Source organism: Phalaenopsis equestris, unplaced genomic scaffold (assembly GCF_001263595.1).
Source record: "Phalaenopsis equestris unplaced genomic scaffold, ASM126359v1 Scaffold000257, whole genome shotgun sequence".
Classification (NCBI taxonomy): domain Eukaryota; kingdom Viridiplantae; phylum Streptophyta; class Magnoliopsida; order Asparagales; family Orchidaceae; genus Phalaenopsis; species Phalaenopsis equestris.
This window is the reverse complement of record NW_018164699.1, coordinates 174961-193211: the sequence shown is the minus strand read 5'-3', so window position 1 is coordinate 193211 and position 18251 is coordinate 174961. Positions and strand designations below refer to the sequence as shown.

The following is an 18251-nucleotide window of genomic DNA, read 5'->3' as shown; positions in this document are numbered from 1 at the left end:
CAACATATTTTAACAATTCAATACAATTCAATTGGCCAGATCAAAAAGTAAATTAAGAGCAGCGTTGAAAAATCATCACAATTTAGAATTAAAACTTTTTCTAGCATGCATCCCAATTTCTAAACTTGAATCCAATTCACTGTAAAAGAAAAGTAAGAGAAAAATAACGACATAATCTTCTCATGCCACTATTTCCAAAAAAGAAGAAAGAGTAAGAGAAACACATCACAAAGCACAAAGAAAATAGAATGAAAACTTCATTAAATCAAAACAAACCCACTAGATAAGTGTTTACAAAATCATAAGATAATGAAAAATACAATGCTTAGCTTTTTCTACTTGAAATAAAGATAAAAATCTTTCCCACAAAATCTCCCACTGATCCACACAATGCTAGAACATTCCCTTACAAATTTTCTCAAAATCCCCTCACCAATCTCTCCATCCCCTCACCAATCTCTCCAATCCCCTCACCAATCTCTCCAAAAAGGTAGAAATCTACATTTCTACTCATATTCTAAGATCTCTAAACATTATCTGTATTTTCTCACTCACACACACCAATATTTCTGACATAAAAGCACTTTATTATAGTGTAGGGATAAATTTCCCAAGAGATGCCTCAAGCAACCTTCCAAAAAGCGTCCAAATATATTAAATCTTCTAGAAATTTGCCTAAAATCACGTCCAAACCATCTCGGGCGTTGTTAATTCCGTTTTGGGCATTGTCGGCACCATTTTGGCGTTGTTTTTTTGCATTATGGCACTGTCGGCGCCGTTGTTGATGCCCTTCACAGCTCCACCATTTTGCTTCGGTTGGCTTTGTTTTAGCTCCATTTCGTCCCGTTTCAGTTGTGTTGCATTCCTAATAGATAGACCTACAAAATAAGTATAAAAATAACCTTTCTTTAAAGTGTACTTTTATTAAAAAATGTGTGAGATGTTTAAAAGACATTAAACATAGAAAGACATATTGAAATGTGTCAGGCGGATATTCTTTCTTGCTCGTTTTTGCTCCAATTTACACCGTTTTTGCTTCTTTTTTCCAAAACTCCATTTCTTATTTCAGTTGCATTGTCTTCCTAACAGATAGTCCTACAAAATAAACATATAAAATACCTTCCTTTAAACTGTAATATCATTAAAAATCATTAAAATTGAGCATAAAATATATATGAAAAACTAGTTATTTTTTAGGCGTATCAAAATCCCCCAAACTTAACTGTTACTTGTCCTAAAGTAACACATTTACTACATAAATGTTATGAATATTGGTAGAGAGTTTAACTTCTAAATTTCTATAATTTGGTCTACTAAATATAATAGCACAACTTAAGAAAAGTTTTTAAGAACTTAAGTTAAAAGTAAAAGTATAAGAATATCTAGTAGTCTAGTCTAAGATTTCTGATTCTCTATTCATTTCAATAAGAATTATAATTTGTCATATTAAAGTCACTTAAAATATCCATATGAAAAAGAACTTCATGATAACTTTATTAGTAAGGATACTAATACTCAAATACAAGTTTAAAAAATGTAATAAAGCCTTCTTCCTCAAGTTGATTCAAGTGAAGCATATTTTTTATTAAGCATCTCCTCAAGCTTCTCCTCACATACTTTTCTTTTATTTTTGTTTTTCTTTTCTGTTAGGATCATTTTTAAACCTTTTCTTTTCCTTTTTTTTTTCTTTTTTAGGTGAGGATTATTATATCTGATAGTCTTTAATAATTTTGAACTTCACTATCCTCTTTTTAAAGTTAAAAACTTTTCACATTTCTTCACTTTATAAATTCATATTAGCTTAGAAGATTTTTCATAAAGCCTCATTCTTTTCTTCTTTCATGAAACTCTAAGATTCTTAATACTTCAAAAATACAATTTCCTTTACTTTAAATAGAAAAAACATAGTCTTATTATTTTGTACCAAATATCTTAACTTTAGAATCAACTTTCATTATTAAAAACTTTTACTTAAGTCCACTATATATTTAAAAACACAAATATAGTTATCAGAAGTTAGTCTCTAATACCAAAGGTCATGTTAAATTAAAATTTTAAAATATAGCTAATTGATCCCCCCAAACTTAAATTTTTAAATATTTTGCAATCAATTACATAAAATGTAGCAGGAAGAACAAGTAAAAGTTGAATCTACTAACTGCTACAACATCTTATCAAATTTATATACATTCATAATCAGGATAGAATGCTGCAAGAGAAAGTAAATCTAGCCTAAAACATGTATGCAATAATACTAAACTAAAAGGATGTATACTTAGCTTTAAAATCTATTTTTTTTCCTACCCCCAAACTTGATTTTTAAAATGTTAGCATTTAGTACAGAAAATATAAGTAGGAAGAAAAATAGCTTAGAAATTTTATCTACCACAAATCTCTATAAAAAACATCTACAGGAAAGAAAACATGTAGTAGAAAGCAAATCTAAACTAAATATGCCAGAATGAAATTAACTAAACAAAAGTCTAACTAGCATAACATGTATTAGTATTGGAATATAAAAATGTTCTTCAAGTCTTATATATTATTGTAACACAAACACAAACACACATAATAAATGAGGTCAATTCTTTCTTTAACTCATCACATCTCACTAACTTACTTCCAATTTCGAACGGAAGCACTACACAAATATATTAGGTACTTATAAATGATTTTATAGATTTTAATCCCAAAGATAAATTTATCCCTGATATATTGGTTCTCGAGCACCAACACTAGGCATCACCATATCCCAATAATTAAGCACCTCTAGTTCTAAAACTTAAGTTCGGGTTAGACCCAAGTTTTAGTGGACTCGTCAATTCAACTACTACAAGAGAACATACAAGTCTAACCATAATAAGAAGTTAAGGAATCATCTCTCTCATGACACATACAAAGATCAAATCAAAGCACTAACAATCTAAACATCCACCAATCATCAATCAAAATGATCAATCCACACTAAAGAAAACACAATACAACACTAACAATCATGACTCTTAAGCATACCAAATCAAAACACACTGATAATTATGGGTTGCCTCCCATAAAACGCTCAGTTTAACGTCGCTAGCCCAACCAATGATTCCACCTGGATCAAAATTTTAATTAAGTAATCCTTGATCAATCGCCCAATCTTTTTCAGATCCAGGGATTCCTACAAAGTCCTCAAATTTAAATTTTCTTTCTGCTCTTCCTTTTCAGATTGATTCACATTCTTGTTCCTCACATTTCTTTCTAGATCCAATATTCTTCTAGTGGTTTTCCCAATTTTCATATTAATATCATCCTTAAAAATATCATCCTTAAATATCATCCTTAAATTTTATAAGAAATGGATCTCTATAAGATATTCCTGATCTTTCAAATTTTGGATTAGATTCTCTCTAGATAATTCAAATTCTGGATCAAATTCTTCTAGGTTACTCTTGTCTTTCAATTCTTCCCCTTTGTACTGAGTAAATGGTATAAAAAGTCTTTCTATATTTATCTTATTTGAGGAAATAGGTTTTTTTAATTTAGTAGGATTTTTTTTTCATTGGTCCTTCAATATCCTCATCCTTATTTCTAAACTCAAAGTTCTTTTTAAAAATATCCTCAAATTATCTTCTAAATATTTGTTCGATAATTTTAAATTACTCATCATTCATCTACTTAGGGTTCATCTCAGAATCACTAGGTAGAATCTCTAAGGGGGTAACTGTTAATTACATTAAGAATTTGCCCCAGCATTAGAATCTCATTCATTTTGTTTGTATACCATGAAATATGCCATTCAGTGACTTTGAATTACTCTTTCATAAGAAATCTTTTATTGATTTCATCATTCAATTCAAGTTCATCTTGTGATTGAGTCGAATATGAAGATATAAAGACTGGTGGTGTAGATGAATTTTCTATATTGGTAGGCTTTAAAATTGTATGGGGTATATTCATTTTAAGTTCATGAGATTGTTCAACAGATGGAATTAAAAGTTCACTATTTTCGGTAAAGTCCATCATTTCACACCTCTCTTGAACATACATACAATCTTCTTTAAACAACATTTTAGACTCATCTTGAAAGTCTATTTCGATCTCATCTGTTAACTTACTCTCAAAACTTTTTTGGAAATGGACTTTACTTATATAATCAATTTCATTCATCCAAAAACAAACATTATATTTTCTCTCAATTGGATACTTCATAGTCTTTAACACATCAAAAGTGGTTTCAGAGTCAACTCTTCTTTTTGCACATCTATCATAGCTTATCCAGTAACAAGAAAATGTCTCCCCAAAATAATGGGATTTTATTTATATTCCTCCACATCTAATACAATAAAGTCCATATGAAAGAAAAATTTATCCACTTTAACAAGTACATCTTCTGTAACCCCATTTGGATAAATGATAGACCGATCAGTTAACTGAAGGGTTACAGTAGTGGTAGAAATGTTGGCTAAACTAACCTTCTAAATATAGATAGAGGCATCACATTAACGCTCGCTCCTAAATCACATAAAGCTTTTCCACATAATCTTTCTCTAAATACACAAGGAATTGTTAAGGTAGAAGGATCTTTAAGTTTCTTAGGAAGCTTTTTCTGAAATATAGACCTGCACTCCTCACTTAGTGCAACTGTCTCATAATCCCCAAATTTCCTTTTCTTTTTTAATATCTACTTCATAAATTTTGCATAAATTGGCATTTTTTCTAAAGCTTCAGTGAAATGAATATTTATCGTTAACTTCTTAAGTACATCCATGAACTTTGAAAATTGTTTATCCAACTCATGTTGTCCAACTCTTTGAGGAAATGGAGGTGGTGGTCTTTCTAATTTGAATTTGGTTGGAGATATTAATTTTTCCAGATCCTTAGAAACATGTTCTTTGGGTCTTTTATTTTTCTTTGTTTCTCTCACAACTCCTTTCTCTTTCTGACCACTTCCTCTATCTCTCTTCCACTTCTCAATTGGACACCTTCTATGTGTTTATTATTGTTCTCTTTAGGGTTGATCTCAGTGTTGTTACAAATTGTTCCTTGGGGTCTATTGCTAAGTGAATTAGTAATTTATCCAAGTTGATTCTCTATGTTTCTAATCTCAGCATTTTGACTTTGCAATTGGTTTTCCATTTGCAATACCACTTCTTCTATAAACATATTCTATAGACATCTAGAGAAATCTTCTTATCCTCAAATTGTTGATCATTGTTAGAGTCTGGTGGATATGAAAATCTATAGTTTGTGTTCCTCTAATTATTCCAACTTTCATTAGGATTTGCATGATTACTTTCCCATTGCTGGTTTCCACCCCAAGTAGTGTGATTCTTGTTAAAATTAGGATGGTTCTTCCAACTTGGGTTGTAAAGGTTAGAATATGAGCTCTTTATGTTATTTAAAGTCTCATATGATAAGTTAGAATTAATCACATGCCCTAATGAACTTTCCTCACTTACTAAAGTAAATTGAGGATGGTTCATTCAAAATTGGTTCAACTTCATTGATATTGCAGCAACCTGAGATGCAAGAATTGCAATCGCATCTATATCATAAACACTAGCTACATTTTTAGGATTTACACTTGTATAGGCCCATTGAAGTTCATTTGTAGTCATTTCTTCAATTAACTCATAGACTTCATTAAATGGTTTTGACATTAATGATCCACCAACAACAACGTCAATTATAAACCTAAGGGATTCTACTAACACATTGTAAAAAGTTTGAATGATTAACCAATCGGGTAGATCCTGGTGTGGAAACTTTCTTAGGAGTTCCTTAAATCTTTCCCAAGCTTCGTATATTGATTTCCCTTTATACTGACAAAATGAGATAATATCGTTTCTAAGTTTAGTAGTCCTTGAAGGTGGAAAATACTTAGCTAAGAATTTCTGAGTTAACTCCTCCCAATTTTTAATAGAGCCGGGTGCTAATGAGTATAACCACATTTTAGCCTTATCCCTTAGTGAGAAAGGAAAAAACCTTAGTCTTACAACATTGTCTGATATGCCATTATAACGAAATGTAGCACAAAGTTCTAGAAAACTAGATAAGTGTAAATAGGGATCCTCCGAAGAAGTTCCCCCAAACTGGTTGTTCTATGCCAGTTGGATAATATCTGGATTTATTTCAAAAGAGTCAATTTCTACGACAGAGATTTGTATACTTGAGTGAATTTCATATGTCGTAGGATTTATATAATCCCTCAAAGATTTATGATGATTTTTCAAGTTATTATTTTGACTGTTTTCCATTTCCATTTCTAGTTCTTCAAGTCCTTTCTAATTTTTGATTTTTTTCCTTTTTTCTAACACAAGATCATAAGGCACAAGTCCTGCGAATCCTTTATTTTGCATACGCAACACAACAAACAATACATTAATAATTAAACAAATAAAATAAAAGATATATTCAACACAAAAAAATACTTTCACAAACACATTGTTTTTGACACAAATAGTTTTTTCACAACACTTTTTCATACAAAAAAATGCTTTTCACACAAAAACAGTTTTTACGATACCATAGTTTTCCAAGTCTAAGCCTAATTACTTCAACTAAAATTTTCCTAAAGTTCCTACCGAAGCTTCCCCGACAACGATGCTAAAACTTGATGCACTTCTAGCGTGTGTTGTTTTTGTGTATGTTTTATGTCAATTCAATTCCCCTGAGACGGTGCCAAAAACTTGATCCGACTCGTAATTACGCAGTAATTTAGCTTTCAAAATATGACAAAAAATATGACAAAATTTAGCTTTCAAAATATGACAAAAATCTTCACCCAATTTGTATTTAGCGGCTAATACGCAAAATTAAAATGTTATAAAATATAGAAAATAATTTACATACTATGGGTTCTACGCAAGTGGACGTATCGCTTCAAGTAATATAGGATTTTCTAATTAAGCCCCAAATATCGATCCCACGAGAAAGTGAGGAAAGATGTCCTTAGTCAAATTCCAGTCTACTACTATTAGTCCTTAGTTTGGAATGTCGATTAAAATGATGTTTTATCTAGCAACTACTCCTAAATGCGAATGTTAAATATAAGGATAGTAACTATTCCTAAATGTAAATATTAAATCTAAACATAACCGTTTTTGGATGAGTTGGTTTGGAGAACTTTAAGATATTAAAAACTACTATTCTTATGTAGCGAATTGGATAATTTAAAGGAATGAGATATATAAATATTGTATGTGCCAAATAGGAGCAATTTTAATTATCTACCTTGATTCAGTGTTATAGAAAATCATTGGTCAATCTTAGGTTTAATCTCTAAATCTGTTGCTAGGCTAGGAGGATACTGACTCCCACCTCAGAGCTCCCACTTCCCTTCCTCTAGAGGCTAACTCTCGCTTTAGTTTTTAAACACTAAGATCAAATTGGGGATTTTTAGTCTGTCACCCTAGAAATCTTTAATTCTACACTCAACAAAGTATATTTCCTTATTTATTTACACTTAATCCCATAAAAAAATACTCCTTCAAGGACTTAAATGTGCATCTCACTCTGTTATAGAACTCATACTCCATTTTCCAGATCATATGTTTCACAACATATTTTAACAATTCAATTAGCCAGATTGAAAAGTAAATTAAGAGCGGAGTTGAAAAACCATCATAATTTATAATTAAAACTTTTTCTAGTATGCATCCCATTATCCTAAATATGAATCCTACTCATTGCAAAAGAAAAGTAAAAGGAAAATAACGACATAATCTTTTCATGCCACTATTTTGAAAAAAGAAGAAAGAGTAAGAGAAACACAACACAAAACACTAAGAAAATACAGCGAAAAATTTCATTAAATCAAAGCAAATCTACTAGATGAGTGTTTACAAAATCATAAGATAATGAAGAACACAATACTTAGCTTTTTACCCTTGAAAGAAAGTTGAAAATCTCTCCCACAAAGTCCCACAAAGTCTCTCGCTGATACATGCAATGCTAGAACAATCCCTTACAGATTCTCTCAAAATCCCCTCACCAATCTCTCTAAAAATGTATAAATCTACATTTCTACCCTTATTCTAAGATCTCTAAACATTCTCCACATTTTTCCACTCACACACACCACCTTTTCTAAAAGAAAAGCACTCTATTATAGTGTAGGGACGAATTTCCCAAGTGATGCCTCAAGCAACCTTCCAAAAAGCGTCCAAATAGATTGAATCTTCTAGAAATTCACCCAGGATCGCGTCCAAACCGTCTCGAGCACTATCAGCGCCGTTTTGGCGTCCTTTTCTGCACTCTGGCACTGTCGATGTTGGTTCTAGCGCCGTCGGCGCCCACCCTGCGTAGCTCCACTTTTTTGTTTTGTTTGGCTCTGTTTTAACTCTGTTTCGTCCTGTTTTAGTTGCATTGCATTCATAACAGATAGACCTACAAAATAAGAATAAAACAACCTTCCTTTAAAGTGTAATTTCATTCAAAAATATGTGAGAATGGTAAAAGAGATTAAACATAGAAAGATATATTGAAATGTGCCAGGAAAGAATTTTCTTTCTTGCTCTTTTTTGCTCCAATTTGCACCGTTTTTGCTTATTTTCCTCCAAAACTTCATTTTTTGTCCCTGAAACCAAAAATATACAAAATATCTTCCTTTAAAGTGTAATATCATTAAAAATCATTAAAATTGAGCATAAAATATATATGAAAAAATAGTCATTTTTTAGGCGTATCACTAACCCATTGTAAGAAGTTTGAATGATTAACGAAGTTTGAATGATTAACCAGTTTGAATGATTAACCAATCTGGCAGAACATGGTGTTGACACTTACTTAGAGTTCCTTAAATCTTTCCAAGGCCTTGTATATTAATTCATCTTTATACTGACAAAATGAGATAATATCATTTCTAAGTTTAGTAGTCCTTAAAGGTGGAAAATACTTTGCTAGGAATTTCTGAGTTAATTCCTCCCAATTTTTAAGAGAGCCATGTGCTAATAAGTATAACCACATTTTAGCCTTATCCCTTAGTGAGAAAGGAAAAAACCTTAGTCTAACAACATCGCCTGACATGTCGTTATAACAAAATGTAGCACAAAGTTCTAGAAAACTCGATAAGTGTAAATAGGGATCCTCTAAAGGAGTTCCCCCAAACTGGTTGTTCTACCCCAGTTGGATAATCACTGAATTCAGTTCAAAAGAGTCGGCTTCTACGACAGAGGTTTGTATACTTGAGTGAATTTCATCTATCGTAGGATTTATATAATCTCTCAATGGTTTATGTTAATTTTCCAAGTTATTATTTTGAATATTTTCCATTTCCATTTCTAGTTTCTTAAGCCCGTCAGTTTTTTTTTTCCTTCTAACTCGGGATCATAAGGCATAAGTCCTGCAGATCCTTTATTTTGCATACACAACACAACAAATAATACATTAACAATTAAACAATTAAAATAAAAATATATTCAACATTATAAAAAATTTTCACAAACACCATGTTTTTCACACAAACAGATTTTTCATAACAATTTTTCAAACAAAAAACAAACACTTTTCACACAAAAATAGTTTTTACAACAATATGGTTTTCCAAGTCTAAGCCTAATTACTTGAACTAAAATTATTTTAAAAGTCAAGATCAACCGTTGCAATCGCCGACAACGGCGCCAAAAACTTGATCCCAATATTTTTTATATGTAAGGATTTATGAAGTTGACACCACTACTTAAAGATTTTAATCCTCGATAATGGCAAAAAAACTTGATCTCTAGCGCAAAAAAAACTTGATATCTAGCAAAGTAAGATTTCAATTATATTTGTAATAATTCTATGCAAGTATATGTATCACTATCAAGTAATATAGGACTTTCTGATTAAGCCTCGAATATTGATCCCACGGAGATCAATGTTAATCACAGTGGCTTTTAAGAGAAGTTCTAGTTTAGAATAACACACCCTAGTTTGGAAGGTCAATAAAGATTTGGTTTTGATTATATCTTACAATTATCACTACAATACTACTTCTACTTCTAAACTAAAATACTTAGTGAAAATCAGAAAATGGGGGTTAATATATTAAAAGTACTCTTCCTCATGTAATGAAATTAATGACATGTGTAAAAGTAAAACAAGTAGTGAGAGAGATTGTGACAAATAGGAGCAATTATATTCTTTACCCTTACTAGAGATGCTATAAAAAACATTGGTTAATCTAAAGTTTGAATAGTTTTGAAGACGGGCTAGGAAGAGAAGATACTAGCTCTCACTCTAGAGTTCCCTCTTATCTCTCCACATGTAGGCTAACATCTTGCATCAAAACCTAAAAAAATAGACCAAATTAGGGGACTTTATCCTGTCACTCTAAAGTCATCTAATTCTACACCATTCAAATATTATCTCCGTATTTACTTGCACTCAACCATATGGACTACATTCTCATCCATACAATCTTATGTGTTTCTACCACATTTGATTGAGACAACACCATCACGGATCTTACATGTTCTCACAACAGATTTTAACATGCAAGTTGATCAAGTTTACATGTAAATGAAGAAAAAACAAAGTAAAATCATCACAATATATTCTCACGCTACTTGATTCTATATCCTACACATGCATACTAATTCATTACAAGAGGGAAGTGTAAGGAAAACTACTCACTACACATGAAGAAACAACAAGAACTTTTCATTAAACAAGACTTTGAAACCATACAAACAAAGTACTAGATTCAAATCAAAATACAATGAAAAAACTTATCTCTGATGGAAATCAAAATCTCCTTGTATATCAAAACCAATCTCCTTACAATCCTCTCCAAGAACAACGTGAAAATAAAAGAAGAAATCTCTCACTCTCTCTCTTTCTCTCTCACCTTGTCGCCCCACTTGGGGCTCACACCCAAGCCTTATTCTTCTTCTCCAAGCCTTCTTCTCCTATTCTAATTAATTCAAGAGTCCAAGAGTTATTTTAAAAACATTTTCAAGCCTTAATTATAATTTATTAAGAGATTCTTAAGTGTCTCTTTAAAACTATCCATATTCATTGAATCTTCCAAATGGTGCCTGAAGTGCCTCTTCAAAACTCCTTCTAACCAGCCCAAATTCTTATTTAAAGTCCATTTTATCATTTAAAACAAATTCTCTAAGAGATGCACGAAGCAACACTTCAAAAATCGTTCAAATCTGATGTAAATTCTAGAAGATATGTTGAAAACCGTCTTTGACGCCTAAGTGCCATTTTTGGGCGCTTAAGCGCCCTCCTCTCTGTCTGGGTGGTGCCTAAGCACCATTTTGGCCAGTTAAGCTCCAGGCACAGGCACTTAAGTGTCTAGTTTAGGTCCCCATGGCTCCGGTGTGCCCTGATTTGACCTGATTTTCTCCGGTTTGCTCCGTTTTGGTCCATTTTTGTTTCTTTTGCTCAAATCACTCCAAATTCTTCAATTTGATGTACCTACAACCAAAAACACAAGAAACAATACCTTTAAAGTGCAATATCATTATAAAATAAAGCATGAAAAATAGTATATTTTTAGGCGTATCAACCCTCTTCTTTGCAATTTTACTGTCCACAGCCATTTCTTCCTTTTATTCTCATCTCGACATACATTTCTACAATATTTTTTCCTCTTCTTATTTTGCATTATTAGCTTCAAAAATGTTCAAAGATGATGACTTTAGGCCTTGTGTGGTTATCTTGAACTTTGATTTGAGCTCTCATAAAATAGTAATCTTGTTATTAATGTAAGGCATATAATCATATTCATTTAAATACATTGTAGATATTAATGTAGAGGCATACAACATTTTTTCCTCTTCTTCGTCTGCATATTATTTATGTCTATTTAAATTCACAAAAATAAATGTTTTAATATTTTCTTATTTGATGTTTTGGTTTTTTTTTTTTAAATTGGCTAACTATCTCTTATGTTGATTAGTTATTGAGTATATATGATAATATTTCATAAAAATTATTATACAGTTGATACTTGCAAGCTAGCTTGAATGTTTGTGTCATACTTGAGTCATACTTGATTGTACATATTAAGCTTGTGTGGAGTTCTACATTTCTAAACACGACTCAATGGCACCCCTATAGCGATAGTTAGGAAACTTAACATATTTTCTTATGGTTTTATTATTGTTCTCTTATTGTTAAAATGAGCTATTGCATTCCATTTGAAACTTTGAAAATATGCGTCTTTACATCTTTCACATATGAGCTTTAAAATTTCCAACAATCATGTTGTGGCATTAACTCAACGTGAAATAGTTCATGTCACAAATTCTTTCCCAAATATTTTTCTAATATTAAGGTCTTCTTCAATGTTTAAAGCTTTATTGGATTTTTGGATTTTTGATGCTCATGTTATTGGATTTTTATGTGAAATTGTTGCAGCATTATTGGATTTTTTATGCTCATGTATTAAATGCATTCTTTTCTTATTTAATTTTTCAGTAGTAAATATTGCGATGAATAAGAGCAATGAAGTTGGATCATCTGTCATGTGGGACAGGAAAGCAATAATTATTTTCTGTGGTATCTGTCTTAAGGAGGTGGAGCTAGGAAATAGGCCTACGACATATTTTAACAAAGAATGTTGGCAGAATCTTATTGTCAAATTCAAGGAACTGACAAGAAGAGACTATGACAAGATGAAATTTAAGAACAAGTGAGATCAATTAAAGAATGATTGAAAATTTTTTATCAATTAAAGAATGATTGAAAATTTTGGAAAGAACTTAAGAGGGGAACTACAGGTTTGAGCTGGGATCTAGTGAAGCGAACAATAGATGCTCCTGATGATTGGTGGGCTGAGAAACTTAAGGTAAAGACTTTCCTTATACCATTTCCTTATTTCAATTTTAGTTATATTGAACTGATTCAACTAATTCAATTTTCTATGCAGTGCAGGTCGTGCCAACAGCTAAGAAATTCAAAATGAATGGCATTGATCTAGTAATGGAATAGAAGCTGGATGGTATGTTCAGTGGGGTTGTTGCAGCGGGAGCACATGCTTTCACCCCATCTGAACCTGACTTCATTGGCACAACTGATGTTCTTGGAACTGATAATGTAAGTGGCTCAGGAGAAGTGCCCTGCGAAATCCATAGATTAGTGGAATCCTCATCTGTTCCAAAACAACCTAGAGTAGAGAAAAGAAATAAAAGAGCCGCATTCGCCAGAAGCACAATCAAAAAACTTGTTGAATCTTGCAATGTTAAGCTTGCTGCATCACAGGATATATCCGTTGATGGGTGTCTTCGAATCCTAAATGCACATGCTGAGGTTAAGGTGGATACGGAATTATAATAGTTGTGGCAACCATGGCTCTGCACAACTACATACGACACCACCACTCTCACTCTAATGTGGAATTTGCATATGTAGAAGAAGACCTGCATCAGATTCTACAAGAAACATTTGAATTCCATGTCGGACATCCCATACCCCAAGAAGAATAAGAACATTCTCACAGTTGCGAAGGTGGAGGTGCAAGAGAAATGACGACATTGCGAGATTAGATAGCGGACAAAATTGCTCGATCATGACACTGTTTTTTGTGGGTCCTTAAACTTTATTTTCAAACATGATTATACATATCTTTGGAAGGAAGGAAATTATAAACAGGGAAAATAATTTATTGTATTTTATTCACAGTTTCTCCACTTTTGTGTTTGTCTTGAATTGGCTTCGAGTTTGCACATTTTGGTCATTGGATGCTGTTGGAAGGAGTTTTACTGTTTAAAGCATTTTGCTGTTTAAAGCATTTTTTGCATTTTAAAATGGTGTTGTTTTGTCTTTTCTATTTAATGCAAGCATTTAAAAGGATCACATATTTGCTGTTTAAAGCCTTAACTTCATAAACAGCTACAAATAATTAGGATCAGGCATTTATAATTCTAAAGTGACCATGGCTTCTGTGGGCTTCACAACTTCCAGGCAACCGAAACATTGCTATTTACAAAGCTAGCACCGTTGGGATGGGAACCTTGCAAATTATACTGTTGCAGATTTAAATATTTTTATTTGGCCACATATGATTTATAGTGTAGCTATCATATCCCTAATCATTGATTGTTTATGTTCCTATTCTTATTGATCAAGTTGATTATAATTTGAGCTGATAAGAAATTTTGTAAGGTTCAAATTCCAAATCCTTGCCTAAATAAAGTACATCATTAGTTGTTCGTCCAGCTCACATTATTTGCATGTTAATGGATGTGTGTTCACAATGCAATTGTGTGTGTGAGCGTGCTAGCTAGTGGGAGGGAGGGAGAGTTGATGTGTTTTATGATGTAAGGGAGATTGCACTCCAGAATCTGTTTCCAAGCAAAAAATGCAATCTTCATCTTATGCATCGCCAATTCATTGCTGGATTCAACTCTTTTGGCACACCATGGCAATGTAGACAGATTATGGACATTATGGGAAAAAATTCCAAGGAACGGAAGCAAGGTTTGGAATGACACTACTTCCTCGAAGCTTCCATAAATTTTCTATTTTTTATTGTAAGCAAGCTCCAGTAATGGCTTCAATTTCTTCCAGTAATGGCTTCAACTTCCAGTACAAAATTATACAGTTGCAGATTTATATATTTTTATTTGGCCACATATGATTTATAAATATGCTTTATATATTTTTCTTTGGCCAAAGTTTACATATGATTTATAAATATGCTTCAAGTTCTTCCAGTATATGATTTATAAATATACCGTAGGGTGGGAACCTTGCATTTACATATGATTTATGAATATGCTTTATAAAATGTTGCTGTAATTTGCTTCATTTACGATTATGAAGGTTTGAGAGGCTTGATGGTGATTTATAGTGTAGTTATAAAAGTCTTATTTTTTATGTGATATGAAAGCTTTGGGTAGCGTAAATGTAAGTAGTAAAAGTTTAGGTGTTATCTATATAAATATATATATATAGGAATTGGATGGTATGTATTGAAATGCCCCATGCATAATTAACCTTCATTATAAATACCTGTAATAAAAGCTTACTGGGTTGCCGCTTGTGAATGATGAAACTGATATTCATTATTTCTCACAAGATACTTTCTAATTTCAAAGGAATCCAATGGGAACCTATGGATAGAATAGAAAAGAGAAAAAAAAAAACATTTGCAATCTTCTCAGCCTTAAAAAAAAAAAAAAAAAAAAAAAAAAGAAAACGCATTTCGGTACCTGATTGGCGCAAGGATTTGAATTTCAGAACCAAGTTTCCCTTCTGCAGTCTTCTCAGCCTTGGAGCGTAGCTTTGCCAATTGTTTCTTCCTCTCGTAGGCAAACATGGCAGGCTGCTTCCTCTTCTCCTTTAATTCCTGCAGACAAACGATAAATCAATTAAAAACAGGAATAATGCAAAAGCAAAGCAAAAAAAACTAACACTAACAAAAATACGGAAACACTACTGCAGCTATGCAAGACGAATGTCGGGACTGTTTACTACTTACATTTATGCATTTTTTGATAGATGTGATGAGTTAGTAGTCGATTTGGGGAGCAAGCCATCATGAGGAAGGGCATGATATCAATTGTGTTAAATCTCGTTGCTATCAATTGTGTTAAATTATCAATTGTGTTAAATCTCGTTGCTTTCCTATCAGTCATGTGCTCTCAAAAAATATGCATTTTTACATTTATATCACCAGATGATTTCACATCACAAAAAAATACTAATCAAAAAAATACTAATATTTCTTTTTTTTTATGAAAAATAGATTGAAGATTATGGGTTATTGAAGATTATGGGGATTGAAGATTATGGGTTAGATGTGTAAATACATATAAATCACTAACGTTTTTCTTTTGCTTTTTTTATAGGAAAAAAATGAGCTCAAAGCTTTTAGGGAACTCCAGGCAAGTGATTTGCCGCTATGGATTACCTACATTGTTGCTCGCATCGCACCAGCCACATAACTACAACCGACGATTCTACAGGTGCCCACGATGGGCAAACAGTTCGGACATGTGTCAGTTCTTCAGGTGGACATACATTCCAACCTATTCCACTGCCCATAGTGATCAGGGCTCACCAATATCCCAACCGAACAGTCTTGATCGAGGTTCGACAGCATCTCAACTAGAGAACATTGCTCTAGATATGATCCTTTTACATTTTAAGATGAAGTTATCATAATTTTAGTTGTAATTTTCATATATTTTTTTCTTTTTTTATTAGGTTTGTAGATAGTCTCTTTTGAGTGAAGAACATATCTTTTTTTCTTTGAACTGTTATGTAGCGTTTTTTTTTTGGATTTTAGTATATTAAATGTTTTCCCATTATATTACTATTGCAAACAACTCGACTGCGTGTGACCGAAATGATCATTTTTCCACAAACAACTACAAGTTAACTGTTTTCAACCGCAGAAACAAAACACCTTAATATCTTATTTAGTTCAGGGGCAGAATGATCATTTATCCAGAAATAGCTGCAAATCAGCTATTTTACAAATGCACAAATCAGACAAACAACTTAGCAGGATCAGCTGCGAAATTATCAGGATAAACTGCTTATCAGCATAAGCTAGATAAAGTGCAGCTGCCCCAGACAGACCCTTAATCGAATAAATCATTTTTCTAAATTTAATTTTTTTTCATCTCATAAATTTGGATTTATCAAATTTATTAAATCATATTTAAGTTAAATTGCACCGCTTTACGCCTCGAGAAAAAATTGCGTACGTAAGACGTACGCGGTGCTGCGTACATAATTGAGGTTATATAGACATTATATTGACATTATATTCGCGTTATATCTCTTGTAAATTCTATGTAATCTCTATATAACTTACCTGTAATATAGCTGAACTTACAAATAAGTTCTGCGCTTCTGTTTTCACATATCTGTAGGTTACATGAAAATTATATGAATGTTATAAGTGATATAAAGTGAATATAATGTCAATATAAGGTGAATGTAATGTCGATATAACGTTTATATAATCTTCGTGAAGGCACTGCTGACCCAAATTTTTTCTCTATGCCTCATGAAGGCACTGCTGACCCAAATTTTTTCTCTATGCCCCTAGGTCATACCAATGAAAAAATTTAGTACTTGCTTTTGGGACCTGTGGCAGAGAAACCTTGCGAGGGCTTTTCATCCCCACGCTCCTACTTCCCGCTATTCCAATTGCCCTCCGGCAATCTCTTCATTTTAGTCTCTCATGTCAGTCGCCAAAGAGATTCGGCGCCCAATCGCTGCCACGATCCGCCTCACCGTCCCCGCCGGCGCAGCCCGACCGGCTCCTCCCGTCGGTCCCGCACTTGGCCAGTACCGTCTTAATCTCATGGCCTTCTGCAAGGACTTCAATGCCCGTACTCAAAAATACAAGCCGGACACCCCCATGGCAGTCACCATTACCGCCTACAAAGACAATACCTTCGAGTTTATTGTGAAGTCCCCGTCGGTCACCTGGTTCCTGAAAAAGGCCGCCGGCATCGAATCCGGAAGCAGCCGTCCTGGTCATGTTGTGACGTCCTCCATCACTGTCCGCCATGTATACGAGATCGCCAAGTTGAAACAGTCCGATCCCTACTGCCAGTTCATGAGCCTCGAATCCATTTGCAAGTCTATCATGGGAACTGCGAATAGCATGGGCATCAAGGTTGTCAGAGATCTGGAGGAATAAAAAGAGGTTTTTGTCTCTTTTTGCATTTAATTTTTGAAGCAATTATCTGACTCTTAGTTTGGCCACAAGAAAATCGATCCGGTTGCAGCTAATCTCTACTTGTTATGTTTTGAATTGTTATATATGCGTAAGAGGTCAAGAAGTTTGCGTGAAGCCTGTGTTTTTTTTGGTAATGTTTATGGAGATATTCATGATCTAGAGCATTAAATTTTGCAGGCGCAGTTGATCGCAAAAAGTTCGACATTTTTATGCTTGTTTATTATAGTGGCTTGCTCTGATTTATTTATATTATTGTGTTGGAAAATGTTTAAAAGCTCTTAAGCATGAGTGTCTCTTACATTATATCATCTCAAGAAATCCACATACACTTGTGGTACCTGAGAGTAAAATTTATACGTTGAAGACCTCTGGTGGGAAAAAAAAGTGTGTGGCTCAATTCCAAAATTTTTTACTTATGGAAATATGTATAATAGTATACACCTTCAAGCCGTTAGAGGGACTTAGTACAACTTTGCTTTTTAATTATTAGAATGCAAAGGCTTAATTGGTCCTCGTACAAGCTGGTTGAATATATAAAAGAAGCTAGCATGGATAGATGGTGTTTGCAGATAACATTAAGAACAGAGCCTCCAGGAAGGAAAAATATTACATCAGGACTCCTAACATAGAG

The 18251-nt window shown here is 33.0% G+C and overlaps 1 protein-coding gene across 1 annotated transcript; it reads left to right on the top strand.

The window, feature by feature from the left end:
- The first annotated feature begins 16982 nt into the window (after positions 1 to 16982).
- Positions 16983 to 17859, top strand: LOC110024479 (54S ribosomal protein L19, mitochondrial). Its single transcript, XM_020724469.1, has one exon. It carries the CDS (start codon positions 17117 to 17119, stop codon positions 17579 to 17581), a length of 465 nt encoding a protein of 154 aa, XP_020580128.1. The 5' UTR covers positions 16983 to 17116; the 3' UTR covers positions 17582 to 17859.
- The last annotated feature ends 392 nt before the right edge of the window (positions 17860 to 18251 follow it).